The sequence below is a fragment of the Rattus norvegicus genome, chromosome 1 (assembly GCF_036323735.1).
Source record: "Rattus norvegicus strain BN/NHsdMcwi chromosome 1, GRCr8, whole genome shotgun sequence".
NCBI classification, from domain to species: domain Eukaryota; kingdom Metazoa; phylum Chordata; class Mammalia; order Rodentia; family Muridae; genus Rattus; species Rattus norvegicus.
This window is the reverse complement of record NC_086019.1, coordinates 5025518-5039509: the sequence shown is the minus strand read 5'-3', so window position 1 is coordinate 5039509 and position 13992 is coordinate 5025518. Positions and strand designations below refer to the sequence as shown.

Sequence of the window (13992 nt, the reverse complement as noted above, 5' to 3'; positions counted from 1 at the left end):
ACACACACACACACATGAAAGTATAGCAAGTGTAGGTAGGGCCACACATGTTTGTTGACATGTATGTCAGTGCATGCATATGGGCAGAGGTCAATATCTTTTTCAATGGCTTTTATCTTAGATTTTGAGACAGGGTCTGTCACCAAACCTGGAGTTCAGTGATTGGCTAGACTAGCTGACCATCAAGCCCCAGGGACCTTCCAACCTTCCCTTCCCCAGGGATGGTTTGACACATTAACACATGGCAGTACAGCCATCTGCCCAGCGCAGGCAGTCTCTATCTCGAGGCATTTAGTCCGTTAGCTTATGTGGCATATCCCTCAGGTGGAGGAAAATGGGTCAGTTTTGTTCTGTTTCCACAGTATTGGGGCTAGAACCCTGGGCCTCACACATGCTAAACACAGATTCTTGCACTGAGCTATACCACCAGGCCCAGAGAGAGGGGGTGGGTGGCATGGGGATTGGTGAGGGGGAAACAGAGAGACAGAGACACAGCGAGAGACAGAGAAAGACTTCCTCTAGATAATGGAGAGAAGTGGGCTTTCAGACTAGAACTTCTCTCACTGGTGAGCGGTGATGTCCTGGCTTCGGTGTTGTTAGTACCCACAGTCATTAGTGCTTCGTAATCACCTGTCCACAGTCATTAGTGCTCCGTAAACACCTGTCACTGCAATAGCTGCTTTTCCCAACTACTTGACTGTCTTGTTATAGTCTCTCTGTCTCTGCCTCTTTCTCTCTGTCTCTCTGCCTCTCTCTCTCTCTCTCCCTCTCCTCTTTGTGATAAATACCCTGACCCAAGCAACTTCAGGGAGAGAGGGTTTATTTTGGTTGACACGCCCAGAGAGCAGAGCCACAAGGCCATCCCATCAGACATCAGCAGTCTGGAAGCAGAGAGCTAACAGGAAGTGGGGCCAGGCTATAAAACCTGGAAGCCTGGCTCCAGTGACATACTTCCTCTAGTGAGCCTCTGTCTCTACAGTGTTCCATCACCTCCCCAAACTGCAGCGCCAGCTGAGGACCAAGTGTTCCAACTCAAACTACAGCACCAAAAAGCAAAATGAAGGGAGCAGGATCGTATTTGGATCACATTAGGGGATCCTCCATTATACTGCGTTACTGACTGTCAGGTATCAGTGCAGATGGCCCCCTCCTTCTCCTCTTTATTGAGTATGCTACCCCAGCCTACTCAGGATGCTCAGTTAAACCTCTGCAAGTGTCCTTAAAGACACACCCATACCTGTGTCTTCTAAGTCGTTCCAAGTCCAGTCACACAGGTGAGGATTAACCATCCATTAACAATCCACCGGGTTGGGGATTGTCCTCACGGGGTCAACCTCTGCTTCCTGTTTGAGCCGCTGCATTTGGGTCTGGTGAGTGAACATGCTCCCGGTTAGATGGTGCTTCTCCCCTTCCTGTCCCCTCTGTCAATAATTAGTACAGCATAGAGCAGAGCAGTTTAGAGTTGTAGAGAGCCAAAGTTGGCCTCGTGGCTGTGAAGTGACGAACAAGACCTTGACAAATGGCTGCTGCTGTGCCTCTCGAGTAGATTTACGCTTCGACCGGAGTAGACTATGCATCCAGGTAATAATTTTGAGCAATGAAGTAAGTTTGCTACAGGAATCGTTAAAGAAACAGATAAATCACGGTAATTTCAACATGGCACTTTTGCCATTCAATAAATGGGTATTTTAAATTTCATTTGCTTTTGAACTAAGTTCAATAATTTATAGAGTAAGTCATCCAAAGATTAATGCTCAGGAGGGAAGAAAATCACCACACAAGAACAGAAACATATCGTTTATGTTTATTACATCGGAGCCTTCCCTGCCTGTGTTTCCATTATAAATCCGATTTTGCAAGCATGTGTTATAAAGTGTGCCACGGACTAAACTTTGACATTCGTCTCAACCTCCAGAGACTCCTTTAAAAATTTTTTTAAAAATTTTCTTTCTATAGTATAACAGCTAGTTATAGGTTGTTTTTTTTCCCCAGAGGTGTGTGTGCACGCATGTGCACGCAAGTGTTTCTTGCATGTGTGTGAACATGGAGACTACAGGTTAACACTGGGTGTTTTCCTCAGTTATTCTCTTTTATCTTAGTGTGTGTGTGAGAGAGAGAGAGAGAAAGAGAGAGAGAGTGTGTGTGTGTATGTGAGTGTGTGAGGTTGTGTGAGGGTGTGAATGTATGTGAGGGTGTGAATGTGAGAGTGTGTGAGTGTGTATGTGAGTGTGAGTGAGTGTGTGTGTGAGAGAGTGTGTGTGTGTATGTCAGTGTGTGAGGTTGTGTGAGGGTGTGAATGTAGGAGTGTGTGTGAGAGTGTGAGTGTGTTAGTGTGAGTGTGAGTGTATATGTGAATGTGTGTGAGTATGTGGAGTATGACTGTGAATGTGTGTGAGGGTGTGAGGGTGTGTGAGGGTGTGAGGGTGTGTGAGGGTGTGAGGGTGTGTGAGGGTGTGAATCTATGTGAGGGTGTGAATGTGAGAGTGTGTAAGTGTGAGTGAGTGTGTGAGTGAGTGTGAGTGTGGATAAGTGTGTGACGGTGTGAATGTATGTGAGGGTGTGAATGTGAAAGTGTGTGAGTGTGTATGTGAGTGTGAGTGTGTGAGTGAGTGTGAGTGTGTATAAGAGTGTGAGTGAGTGTGTGGGTGTATGTGTGAGTGTATATGTGAGTGTGAATGAGTGAGCATGTGAGTGTGTGGAGTGTGAGTGTGTTTAAGAGTGAGTGTGTGTGTGTGAGTGTGTGTGTTGCTTGCCCACATGTGTGGGTGTGAAGGCTAGATGTTGCCACTAGGTATCATCGTCTAGACCTACTAAGCCTTGAAAGTCGGGGCTAGTTGTGTTGAACTCTTCTCATGCAGACCTTCTTTATGTGAAATGCTCTGTTATGTTTTCTTTATGCTTCTGTGTATGTGTGCACGCACATACAGCACGCAGGAAAGGATCAGAAGACAACTGCAGGGAGTTGGTTCTGTCCATCTACCTTGTGGACCCCAGGGATTGAACTTAGATTGTCAGGTTTGGCAGCGAGGGCTCCTACCAACTGAGCCATCTCACTGGCCCTAAAGCCACACTTACCAGTGTCGACTATGGCTCTCCCTGAGTTAAAGTAGCATACCAGTGAGAGCATGAGGCATTTTGCTTTTCCCTCTTGTTCCACTGAGGAACTAAGCCATGGAGCCTGGCTTTTTCCATTTCCTTCCTGTGGTCCTTGTGGAGGAGGAGAAGTTGGCCCTGAGCTGAGCTGGTGGGTGCTTGGTGTTCCTCCTTTCTGTCTTTGGAACAGCACGGTGGTTTGTCCCTCCTTCTTTTCCAGCTGTAAAGTTCATTTGGCATGGGATTCTGGCAGCAGTAAAGGGACAGAGAAATGTGAATTTCCACAAGAACTTGGAAACAGCTGGAGAGAGGGATGGGTCATGAAAGCCGTTTTCCAGGACCTTATTTCTGCCCTCAGGTGGGTTTGGAGTCTGGTGTGTAGCACGGCAGGTTGGAATGCACTGGAAAAGAATATTCATTTGATTAGTATTTCATTTGACGTACATGCTGGTAACGGGACCAGACTACACATGTGTATCCCTGGACAAGCAGGTAGAGGCACACATGTGCCTATGTGTTGGTTTTTGTCAAGCAGCTGGTTTTGCCTTGAGCTTTGTGTATTTGCAAATAGTATTTTCTTTTCTTACAGAAATGCATTTTTTTTTACAGAAATGCATTTTAAGCTCGAAAGTTCTCTATGTATTTATTGTTTCCCCGGTTTAAGTCTCTGCCTTCCAGAGTGGGCTGTAAGCAGCAGGCATGGTGACTGCACCAGAGATCCACACAAGACCAGTTGGACTTTGAACCAAGTTCTGACGCGTTAGAAACACTGCTCTGTAAAAAAATGTGTGTCAGGTTTGCTACAGAAATAGAAATACTCTAGGCGAATGGCAAGAAGAAAAGCCAGGAGGATGGGCTGACAGGATGTCTCAGGCTAAAGTGGTTCCAGTTAGAGCCTGACACCCGGAGTACAATCCATCGACCTACAGTACAAGGAGAGTACTGGTCTCCAGTGTTATTCTTTGACACCACAAATACTCTGTGGTACTCTCATGTGTATGTATATGATGTATATGTGTGTATATATGTGTGTATGCATATACGTGCATGCACATGCACACACATGTGTACACACATGCACACACACACACACACACATTGGCAGGGCCTTAGGGCAGTGAAGTTCTATGGTGCGTCATAAGTAAGGGTGTGGGCTGAGGGATTGAGTGAGCAGCCGGTCCCTTAAGATGTCTTTTCCTCATTCAGTCTGTTTGTGCACAGTTGTCTCCTTAGAACATTCATCGTTTTTTTTCTGGCAAAAAACAAAGCCAGCCCACATAGCATGCAACCCACCCTCCTCCTGGTTTCAGAGTATACAGTACAGCTTCACCCACCACATGCAGTGTTGAGTAGTGGCTTCCCAGAGCCCACCCCTTCACCCCAGGAGAAAGCACACTGATAGGGATGGCCTGTGTCTGGGCTTGAGTCCCACCACATCCTCACATCTGTGGCTTTACTCTGAATTGTCCTCTTTCTCTGCTGCTTTTCTCCTTCAGCAAAGTTCCTTTGCTGGTCTTTTATGATTGTGTTACTCATGACCCATAAAGAACTTAGTAATCGGAAGCCCGTGAAGACCGCATCCGTGCACATGACCATGACCTGTGTGCTTCCCAGATGCCATTTGAGGCAAACCAAACAGCTCCTAAAGTCAAAACGTAGTCCTGAGGAATAGAACCGTGGTCAAGGCTGATGCAGTCAGATGGTTGAAGAAGTCGGAATCATTCGATAGTTTAAACTCTAGACTGCTTCTGCCTTGTGTGCCCATCATCTCACAGAAAACAAAGTTGGGGAATGATAATCAGAGCCTTGGGTAACCATAACCTGATAACCTGAGTTCTGCCAACTCTGACACACTAGGCTCAGCCATTTATCCCCTAGTATGCTAATTTCAGAGATGGGGAAATGGTCATGAGCACACCGGAGATTTATTCTGAGTGGCCATGTTAGGAAGAGGGAAAGATAGAGGTGGGAGAAGGGAGGGCTGTCTACTGGCCTAGTCCATCTTGTAAGTGACCTCCAAGAGATAGTTTCCAAATGCAGGTCTGCCTAACTGGCCTCCCTGAAGTGGCGGAGAGGAGAGGCTTACAAATCAAAGATTCAAATATGTTTTCTAATAGCTTGTGGGTGCACAGACACACATTCTCCCCCTCCCCCTCCCCCCTCTCTCTCCCCCCTCCTCTCTCTCTCTCTCTCTCTCTCTCTCTCACACACACACACACACACACACACACACACACACACACACACACACCCCTTCTTACAGTAACTGGAGTTTTAGGTCAAGAGCCTGGCCCCAGCAGTCTCAATATCATCTGCTCACCTTAATAAGCGAATTGAAGAGTAAGCTTTAAAAGCAGAGAGAGAAAATTTAGTCAGCGTCACCACATTGGGTAGAACAGATAAAATATCCAGTGACACCAAGTCTGTCTTCAGGGTACTGACATGTGCTTTTGGAGAGGTCTGCATTGGTGGGCAGTCTTAGTCAAAACGTGGTCTTCTTGACCCTGGTTTTGGCTCTGCGAGAGTGGTCTGAAGATGTCTGAGTCTCGTGCATGCTGAAGAGGATAGATCTGGTCTCTTGAGGATGAACAGTCCTACTCCAGGGTGTGGAGTAATAGATTACCTTACTCCATTATGGCTAATTCTCCTCATTTATTCTAGGAATCTAAGGTGACTAAGGTTTAGGGTCATGGCCTAGCTTTATGTCTTCTACTGAAGTAAAGGGGACAGACAGGTACACGGTGAAGGCAGAGAAGACAGATTTTCAGTTAGTGGTGGCCTAGGTGTGGCCCAGGTGAAGACTCAACTGTGTTTTGTTTGTTTGGTTTGGTTTTTGCCAGAAACAGGTTCTAAGTGTGTGTTTTTGTAGACCTGCCTTGGAGAAGAACCTTTATTTACATTGGTGTTGATTTGGAATTAGTCTCTTAAAAACAAATCAAAACAAAACAAAACGAAAACAACCGTGTGAGGCTCTGTTCCGTGTGGATGGCTCTCGTTTCCCTAGAATCACATCCAAACGTTTCCTCAGTCCAACTTTCATGCGTAAACCACCAGAGCTCGTCTCAGCCAATTGTGTATGTCCCATGCTACTCAAGCCTCTCTCCCTTTTGTGTTGCGTTTTCAAGGGAAACACATCCTTTCATATAAAACGAGGGTGTTATAGGACATGGTTTTTATCTCTGGAATTGATTCCTCTGTTCTTGTGATTTAATGTTTCTCAATAAACTCACAGCATCATGCATTTTATATCATTCATAACTTGTAAGCTGATAGCTTTTATAAATTTTCAAGCAGGCAAGTTCATTTGTATTATAATATATGGTATTGGTTTTTTTTTTTTTTTTTTTGGTTGTTGTTGTTTTTTTTTAAGGCTGAAGCAATATCCAGTTAGTTTTTCGACTTTCTAACACTTATTTACAACAAGCCTTACATTACTGGATCCTTTGAATAGATTTAGGATTTCAAAAATCACCTTAGTTGCCAAGATGACTGTCCCAGCACTTGCTACCAGACCTGGCAACCTGAGTTTGATCCCTGGAGCCCTCATGGTAAAAGGCATGGATTGACCCTTCCAAGGTGACCTCTGACCTCCATATGTATGCTAGGCCACCAGTGCGTTGTCCTGTGCTGCCCTTCCACCCCCAAGAAACATAGACAAATAAACATGAAATAATTAGGCCTGAACTCTGTTGTTATTGAAAAATAAGCTCAACTTCAACAGCTGCAGTAAATTCAATGCCCAGTGATGGTCTGGTGTGTCCGGATTCTCATTTCACCAGTAGCTGTCAGTGCCCTTCAGTCAATGGTGCTTGTGTGTAGAAAAATTGCGAGCGGAGGATAGCAGTGGAATTTGGTAAACAGTTCAGTTCTAAGAGCCCCGTGCTTCCATCAAAAGCATTTTTGGGTTTTCCAGAAATACCCATTTATCTCAGCCATCTCCTCCCTCTATACAGCAGAGCGTTTCCTAAATCCTCCCATCTCTTCTTACCCAACTATTTATCTTTGTGTGCGCGTGCCACGTTTGGGAGTCTCATTAAAGTTGCATCTGTTCTGTTTTAGGAGAAACCCGACGCCAGCCCCACGTCACTTCAGCTGCGGTCCCAGATCGAAGTAAGCACGGCCACGTTCGCCATCTACTTTTGCTTCTGCCTTTTCTCTTGAGTGATGATATTCTGTAGAAATCAGACTCTGCTCTCCCATGCTGACACGAGAACCTTCTCTCTCTTCTAGGAGTCCCTAGGCTTCTGCAGCGCGGTGTCAACACCAGAAGTGGAAAGAAAGTAAGTCGCTCTCCTCCTGCCCCAGACTGAGCTTCTGGGATATCCTCAGGGCTGGAATTGAATGTGATATTCTTCCACATGCTCTGTGTGGTACATCTACCAAGGTGGACTTCGCAGTCCAGCTGGGGATGCCTGAGGCTTTTCAAGAGGGTTATTAATTTTGCATAGCTAGTCGCAAGGGAGTCCCGAATAAATGCCTGGAACTATAGGAAAGGGCAGGTAAGTCAATGGAGGTAGGGTTGCATCTTTGGCTTTAGCTTTTAATAGAGGATGAAAAGCAGGAAGGAAACAGGTACAAGAAACAAAATAAATTCTAAGTAAAGCCGTAGCATTTGAAAGACCTCTGCACCTCATTTTAGGTATGCGGTCCCAAAACAAACACATGATGTATGTGTAAGAAGCCGATGCGTGCCCATGAACCTGTTCTGTTAAAGGAATTTTTTTTTTTTTGGTTTTCTTGTCCTAACTTAGACTCTGTAATTTCTGCTGTCATACAAGATAACGCTGTGCTTTATATTTTCGGCGTTTCTTTTGGACAACTTAAAAGCCTCTTTAGGTACAGGCTTTCCCTTTTCTGTTTTACTCTGGTATCATCATGCTAGAATGTTCTGCGAGTGATTGCACTGAAGGAAAGAAATTTAAAGAAAGTCCACATCTCTAAGCAGACACTTCCTCTGGCCCAGAGCCACTTGTCCTGTTCTGTGCCAAGGGAGGCAGAGCAGTGGTTTAGGAATGAAGTATTTTAGGAATGAGAAGCACATGCAGGGCAAGCGTGTGTGTGTGTTTTCCAGCCTCCCTCTGCCTAATCCGGCCACGTGTGTGCTGCTGGCAGGGCCAGCGTCTAGGAGTGAATGCCACTTTACCAGAATGCTGCAGTTCTGAACCTAAGGGGCTGAGTAGGCTTGGGGGCAAGACTAAAGACTAATACCATGGAAACCAAAGAGCTAACAGAAAGCAGAGGTCAGAGGCCGTAAGCACACACTGTGTAAGTATGTAAGCATCTCCTGTTTGAAGTTGACTTGTATCTCACTGCGATGCTAGTCACGTCCAGGCTGAAGTGGGCCTAGGGTGTATGCGCATGGTGACTTTGAACTTGGAGGTAGTGAGGTACCGGGAGAGCATTGGCAACCGGGGCTGTGGGTTCCCTTGGCCTACTGTATCACTCGGGTATGAGGTAGGCAGAGGGCTCACGTGCTCTTTCAGAGCCTCTGAGAAAGACCTTCAGGAAAGAAGAAATGCTCTTCCTTCCTAGGGGGAAGTGACTCACACAGTATGGATTAGGCTTGGTTAAGCTGGGTATTTCTTTCCCTCAGTGGTGAGGAGTCATGTTCCCCTGTTAGGATCCTTTCCTTCAAAACATGGTATGTCTCCTGTGGCCAAGGGAGAGACAGACGGACTCCTGAGGTCAGCAAGAAGTCTGCACCACACACACACTGTTTACAACGTCTCCCCTGGACCCCATCTCCCCGTCTGTGTAGTTCAGCCCCTTTTGCTTCTGTTCTTTTAATCGGTTCGGGTTTAAGTATTTCTAAACAGTTTGAAATTTTTTAAAAATATCTTACTCATTTCTCTAGTAATGTTTCTTGAAAGTTACAGCATTCCTTTTTAACTTCAAAACAAAGTCGTTTCAGAGTCGGCATTTGCTGACATGTGTGTGCTCTTTGTTTCTCTGTTTCCTCTGTCTCTCTGTCTCTCTGTCTTTCTTTCTGTCTCTGTCTGTCTCTCTCTCTCCCCCTCTCTCTCTGTCTCTCTCTTTCTCCCTCTCTCTTTCTCTCTCTCTCACACACACACACATACACACATGCACAGACACACACTCACACACATACACAGACACACACGCACACAGACACACACACATACACAGACACACACACGCATACACGTGCACACACTCACACACAGACACACATACATATACACACATGCACACATACACTCACGCACACACACAGACACTCACACACGCACACAGACACATACACACGCACATACACACACATACACACACAGACACACACACGTACACACATGCACACACACACAGACACACTCACACATGTACACAGACACACACACTCACACACACATATACACATACACACACGTACACAGACACAGACACACACATGCACACACACACACTCACACACTCAGACACACACACAGACACACACACATAGACACACAGACAGTTACTGAGCTATTGGAGAGTGACACACATCATAACTGAAACCCTTGAGTCCTTCGGCGTTTCTTTTTTTTTTTTTCTTTTTTTCCGGAGCTGGGGACCGAACCCAGGGCCTTGCGCTCGCTAGGCAAGCGCTCTACCGCTGAGCTAAATCCCCAACCCCTCCTTCGGCGTTTCTTAAGGACAAAGACACTCTTGTGACAGAACCACACGGGATTTACCAAGAAGAAGACTTTACAGCGAGTTCTCCTGACTTGCAGCTCTCTCTCCTTGTCCCAGTACTGCCTCATATAGCGTTTTTTGTTTGTTTGTTTATTTTTTAATCTAGCACTTAAAAAAATTACATGTGGCATTTTCAAGCATTGTCTGAAAAGGCATTCTTAGCCTCTTGCCATTTTTTTTTTAACGGAATGGGCTATTTGTCTCATGTTGGGTCTTTCTTGTTTCTTTTCTGCACAGTGCATTACGTCAAGAGGCTCATGACGCCTGCTAATCTCATGATTGGTGGTGATGAATTCTGATGATTTGCTTACCATGGTAACTGTCACTGTCAGGCTTCTTCTGGGAAATCATGCCATTTTTCTTTTCTCCCCTTTGAAACACTCTATGGGGAGAGAATATCTGAGACTCCAGCCCAACTCATCCCTCGTCAAACTTTTACCAGGCTCTTCGATTCAGCAGTTCTTCCTGAGTCAATTTTTAACACAATGACTGTAAAGTAGAAAACACTGATTAGTTGATAATTATTTTGAGATTAAAATGCTTTTAAGAGGCTCCAGGTTTTGTCTTGTCTTGAAAGATGAGCTATCAGTCTGAAATGTCTAAGTTAGCTATAGTTAGGACAGGTTTAATGCACGGTTTACTTTGAAAAGTTACTCATTGGGCTTTAAAGTGCAGGAATGCTCAACTGGAAAATTCCCCGATTCCTCCCACCCGAAGGCTTGCCTGGCATCTTGGCACTTAGTTGCTCACTGAGACTGTGGAAGATGGCCTGGTGAACCAGTTGGTTGTGTCTGGTTAGTGTCCTTTGAGTATGTGCCAACTAAAACACTTCTCTGACTCAGAGAGTTGCTTTACGGGTAGAAATGTTTTCTGCTTTTTATTCCAAACGTAACAAAAAGAGTGGCTCAGGGCCACTTCCAGACTACAACAGCCTTCTACCTCCTGCATCCAGTGTCCTCTAGTGTCTTGGGGACCAGAGCTCCCTCCCTGCTGCCTGAGGTAAAACCTTTGCTAAGACAGGGATCTGACCTGGCTAATGATGTAAGGTCTGTTTCTTAAACAAAACAAAACAAACAAATGAAAGGGGGAAAAAAAAACCAGTACTTTTTCTAGGGTTGCTTTTCACTTAACAGGGTTTGAAGTCTTGAGTTCCAGGAAGTGAGCTTGGATCAAGGGAGGGAGGTGTGGTGTGTCTGTCATGGAGAGGACGGGAATGAGGAGGATGGTCCTGCCCGGTTTGGCTATAAGCTTCTGGATACTAGGCTGCTTGGCCTGCCCAACAGAGATTCAAAGAGAAAGACAGACAGGGAGGTAGGTCAATGGGAAGAGAGACTGGCTTCTCCCACCCCATCACTTCCTCGACAAATGCCCTCATTCATCCTGGTTTTCATCGAGATGGTTTTTGTTTTGCTCTTGGCACCGGGGATTAGACAGGAGACTTCCTGTGACATGTGCTACAGCAGATCTGTGGCTGAGCTACGTGGCCAGCCACATCCTCCTTCTCTCCTGCCATGTACTTTTACTGAGAAGGCGGTTAAGGGAACACGGAAGCTTTCATTTGAGCCCTTAGTTTTTATGACTGTCCGACTTACCTATTGATGAGATAAAGTACACACTTCATGGCCCCAATCTTGGATCCGTGTCTGTTACCTTGATGGGTGAATGATCCTGAGCTGAGTTTCTTGTTGGCAGCTATTCTTAAAGACTGCTAAGGAGCGAAGACTTTCTTTCCTTTTATTTTCCTTGGCTAGGATGTATTTTTCTATCTATGAGGAACTAGGCTAACTATGACCGTCAGGAAGCCTGACACATACTGACACATGTCCAATTTCAATAGATCTTTTTTTTTTTTTTTTTTTTTTACACGTTGTCGTCGTTCCTGTTGATAGACTTAGGACTGGTTCTGTGACTTAAGTCCTTCAGGAACCCAGGCTGTACTTCTTGTTTCCTTTTGTTCTGTTTCTTTCGTTTTTTAAGGGGAATCACTGGTGGGAGAGCATCATCACAACCTCAAAGCGGGGTCGCCACAACAAGGAGTAAAGCGGGGGAGGGGGTGGCAAAGCAGGCCTTTCAGAAAGTTTGCTCAGAAGCCTCTCCCCACACCATCCCTGTCTCTACTCTGTTTCCTCATTCAGCAGCTCTTTACCAGCACCGACTTGGCATGGAGGGCAGGCAGTCTTCTGGGTGTTAAGATATAGCAACAGATAGCTCACATTGGAAGGGAGAGAGAATAACAGACGGGAAAAATCATATGTTTCATAGCTTAAAGCAAAGACTTGGGTGACCGAGGCACTGGCTTTGGCACAGCTGGCTTTGGCAGCAGGTAGACTGAGTGTGCTGTGCTCTGAGAACCTCCTGTGAGGACCCCCACGACGTGCTTCAGCTGTCACGGAAGCCGTGAATCCTACCACACCACTGAGACCCTCTGAAACCCGGAGCCAAAATAAACATCTCCCCCGAAATAAAAGGTAAACAAATGAAAGGAATTAGGCTATCCCATTGCTGGATCGCAAGAAAGCTTTGATAGCCGAACGATAGCCAAACACATTTTTTTTTTGTCCTGAGCAAAGTATTATTCTTTTTTTTTTATTTATTTATTCATTATATATAAGTACACTGTAGCTGTCTTCAGACACACCAGAAGAGGGCATCAAATCCCATTACAGATGGTTGTGAGCCACCATGTGGTTTCTGGGATTTGAACTCAGGACCTCTGGAAGAGCAGTCGGTGCTCTTAACCACTGAGCCATCTCTCCAGCCCAAATAATTGTGAGAATGTTTTTTTTTTCTTCTCTCTCTTTTTTTTTTTTTTTCCGGGGCTGGGGACCGAACCCAGGACCTTGCGCTTCCTAGGTAAGCGCTCTACCACTGAGCCAAATCCCCAACCCCGCAAAGTATTATTCTTAAGCGAGAGAGTTGTCCTGGGCTGGGAAATTAGTCGCTTCTGCAGAAGCTAATACTTCATTTGTGCTCTCTGTACGTGGATGAGACTGATCTGAAGGCGAGAGCCAGGTGCCTCATTTCCAGGTAATGTCAGGACTGCAAGTCGGAAAGGAACTGTAAGAACCTGTGCTTTCGGGTTTATTATTTCCCAGGATGGTTCTGGACATTCCATACACATTCAGTACCTACCGTCTCTTTCCCGTGATGCTCTCTCCATGACCGGCCCTTACATTTACAGACACAGAAAGGGAAGGACAGAGAGGCCATGACATTGCTCAATGCCACACAGCCACCCAGCGTAAGAACCCAGATTTGATCCCAAATGAAAATGGCTGAGCTTGAGCCCACAGCACTCTGATTCCAAACTGTCTTACAGTCGTTTGACTCCTGCAAATCCAGAGGTCAGAGATCAGAGGTTGTGATGGTAAATCCTCAGTTGTTGTCAATTTGACTGGATGCAGGTCACCATGGAAACACCCCTGGGGGCGGAGCTTCTATAAGGGTGCTTTGGAAAGGTTTAACAGTGGGGAAGACACATTGCGGGTGGCACTGTCCTAGGGGCTGGGATCCCAATTTGAATACCCAGGTGGGTACCAGCATTCATCCCTCCCTCCTCCTAGCCTAGGACACATGCCTAGCCAGTTCAAGCTCCTGCTTTAATGCTTTTCCCACCATGAACTGGATCTTGAACCTTGAGCCAAAATAAATCTTTTCTTCTTTCCTTGATTCTCTTGCCAAGGTGTTTGGTCACAAGAAAGGTAAGAAAGATGGAGCTAGATGGGCCCGTTTGCATCAGATAAAACGTCGTTAAAAACCTACGTTCTGCCGCTCTTGGACACAGGTGCCAGGTCGACTCTCACTGAGAGCTGAGCTGGGCCTCAGTCATTTATTTATCCACCGAGGCAAGAGAGTCTACTAGAATAAATCGCAAAGCTTCACCATTGGCCGAAATTTATAACTTGCTCCTTGCTAAGTCTTTCGCCTGAGTTGAACATTCGCTGATTTAGTTTCACCTTTTTTTCCATCCCCGTGACTACACTTGAACTGTTTTATGGCCAGAAAAAAGTCCAGATATATAGGGGGATGGGAAAGGCAGATAAATAAAGGGGGCCAGGGGCAACAGAGCAGGTTCTGTGCTCCAGCAGGGGTTGGGATACGCCTGGTGATCGATGAACACCCTGTTCACGAATGCGTGACGTTCAGCATGGCTTTCCTTCCTCGTCTGGTAGCTGAGGACTTTTCCTAATGTGTCAACTTCCTGTC

The 13992-nt window shown here is 45.8% G+C and overlaps 1 protein-coding gene across 4 annotated transcripts in view; it reads left to right on the top strand.

Moving 5' to 3' along the window:
- Sash1 (SAM and SH3 domain containing 1) overlaps positions 1 to 13992 on the top strand; it is a 298571-nt gene that overhangs the window by 199268 nt on the left and 85311 nt on the right. For all 4 annotated transcript variants that reach the window (XM_039101481.2, XM_039101480.2, XM_039101479.2 and 1 more), the window contains exons 3-4: positions 7153 to 7203; positions 7324 to 7373. In XM_039101481.2, the coding sequence (XP_038957409.1) occupies positions 7153 to 7203; positions 7324 to 7373 (101 nt within the window). The remainder of the gene's footprint in view (positions 1 to 7152; positions 7204 to 7323; positions 7374 to 13992) is intronic.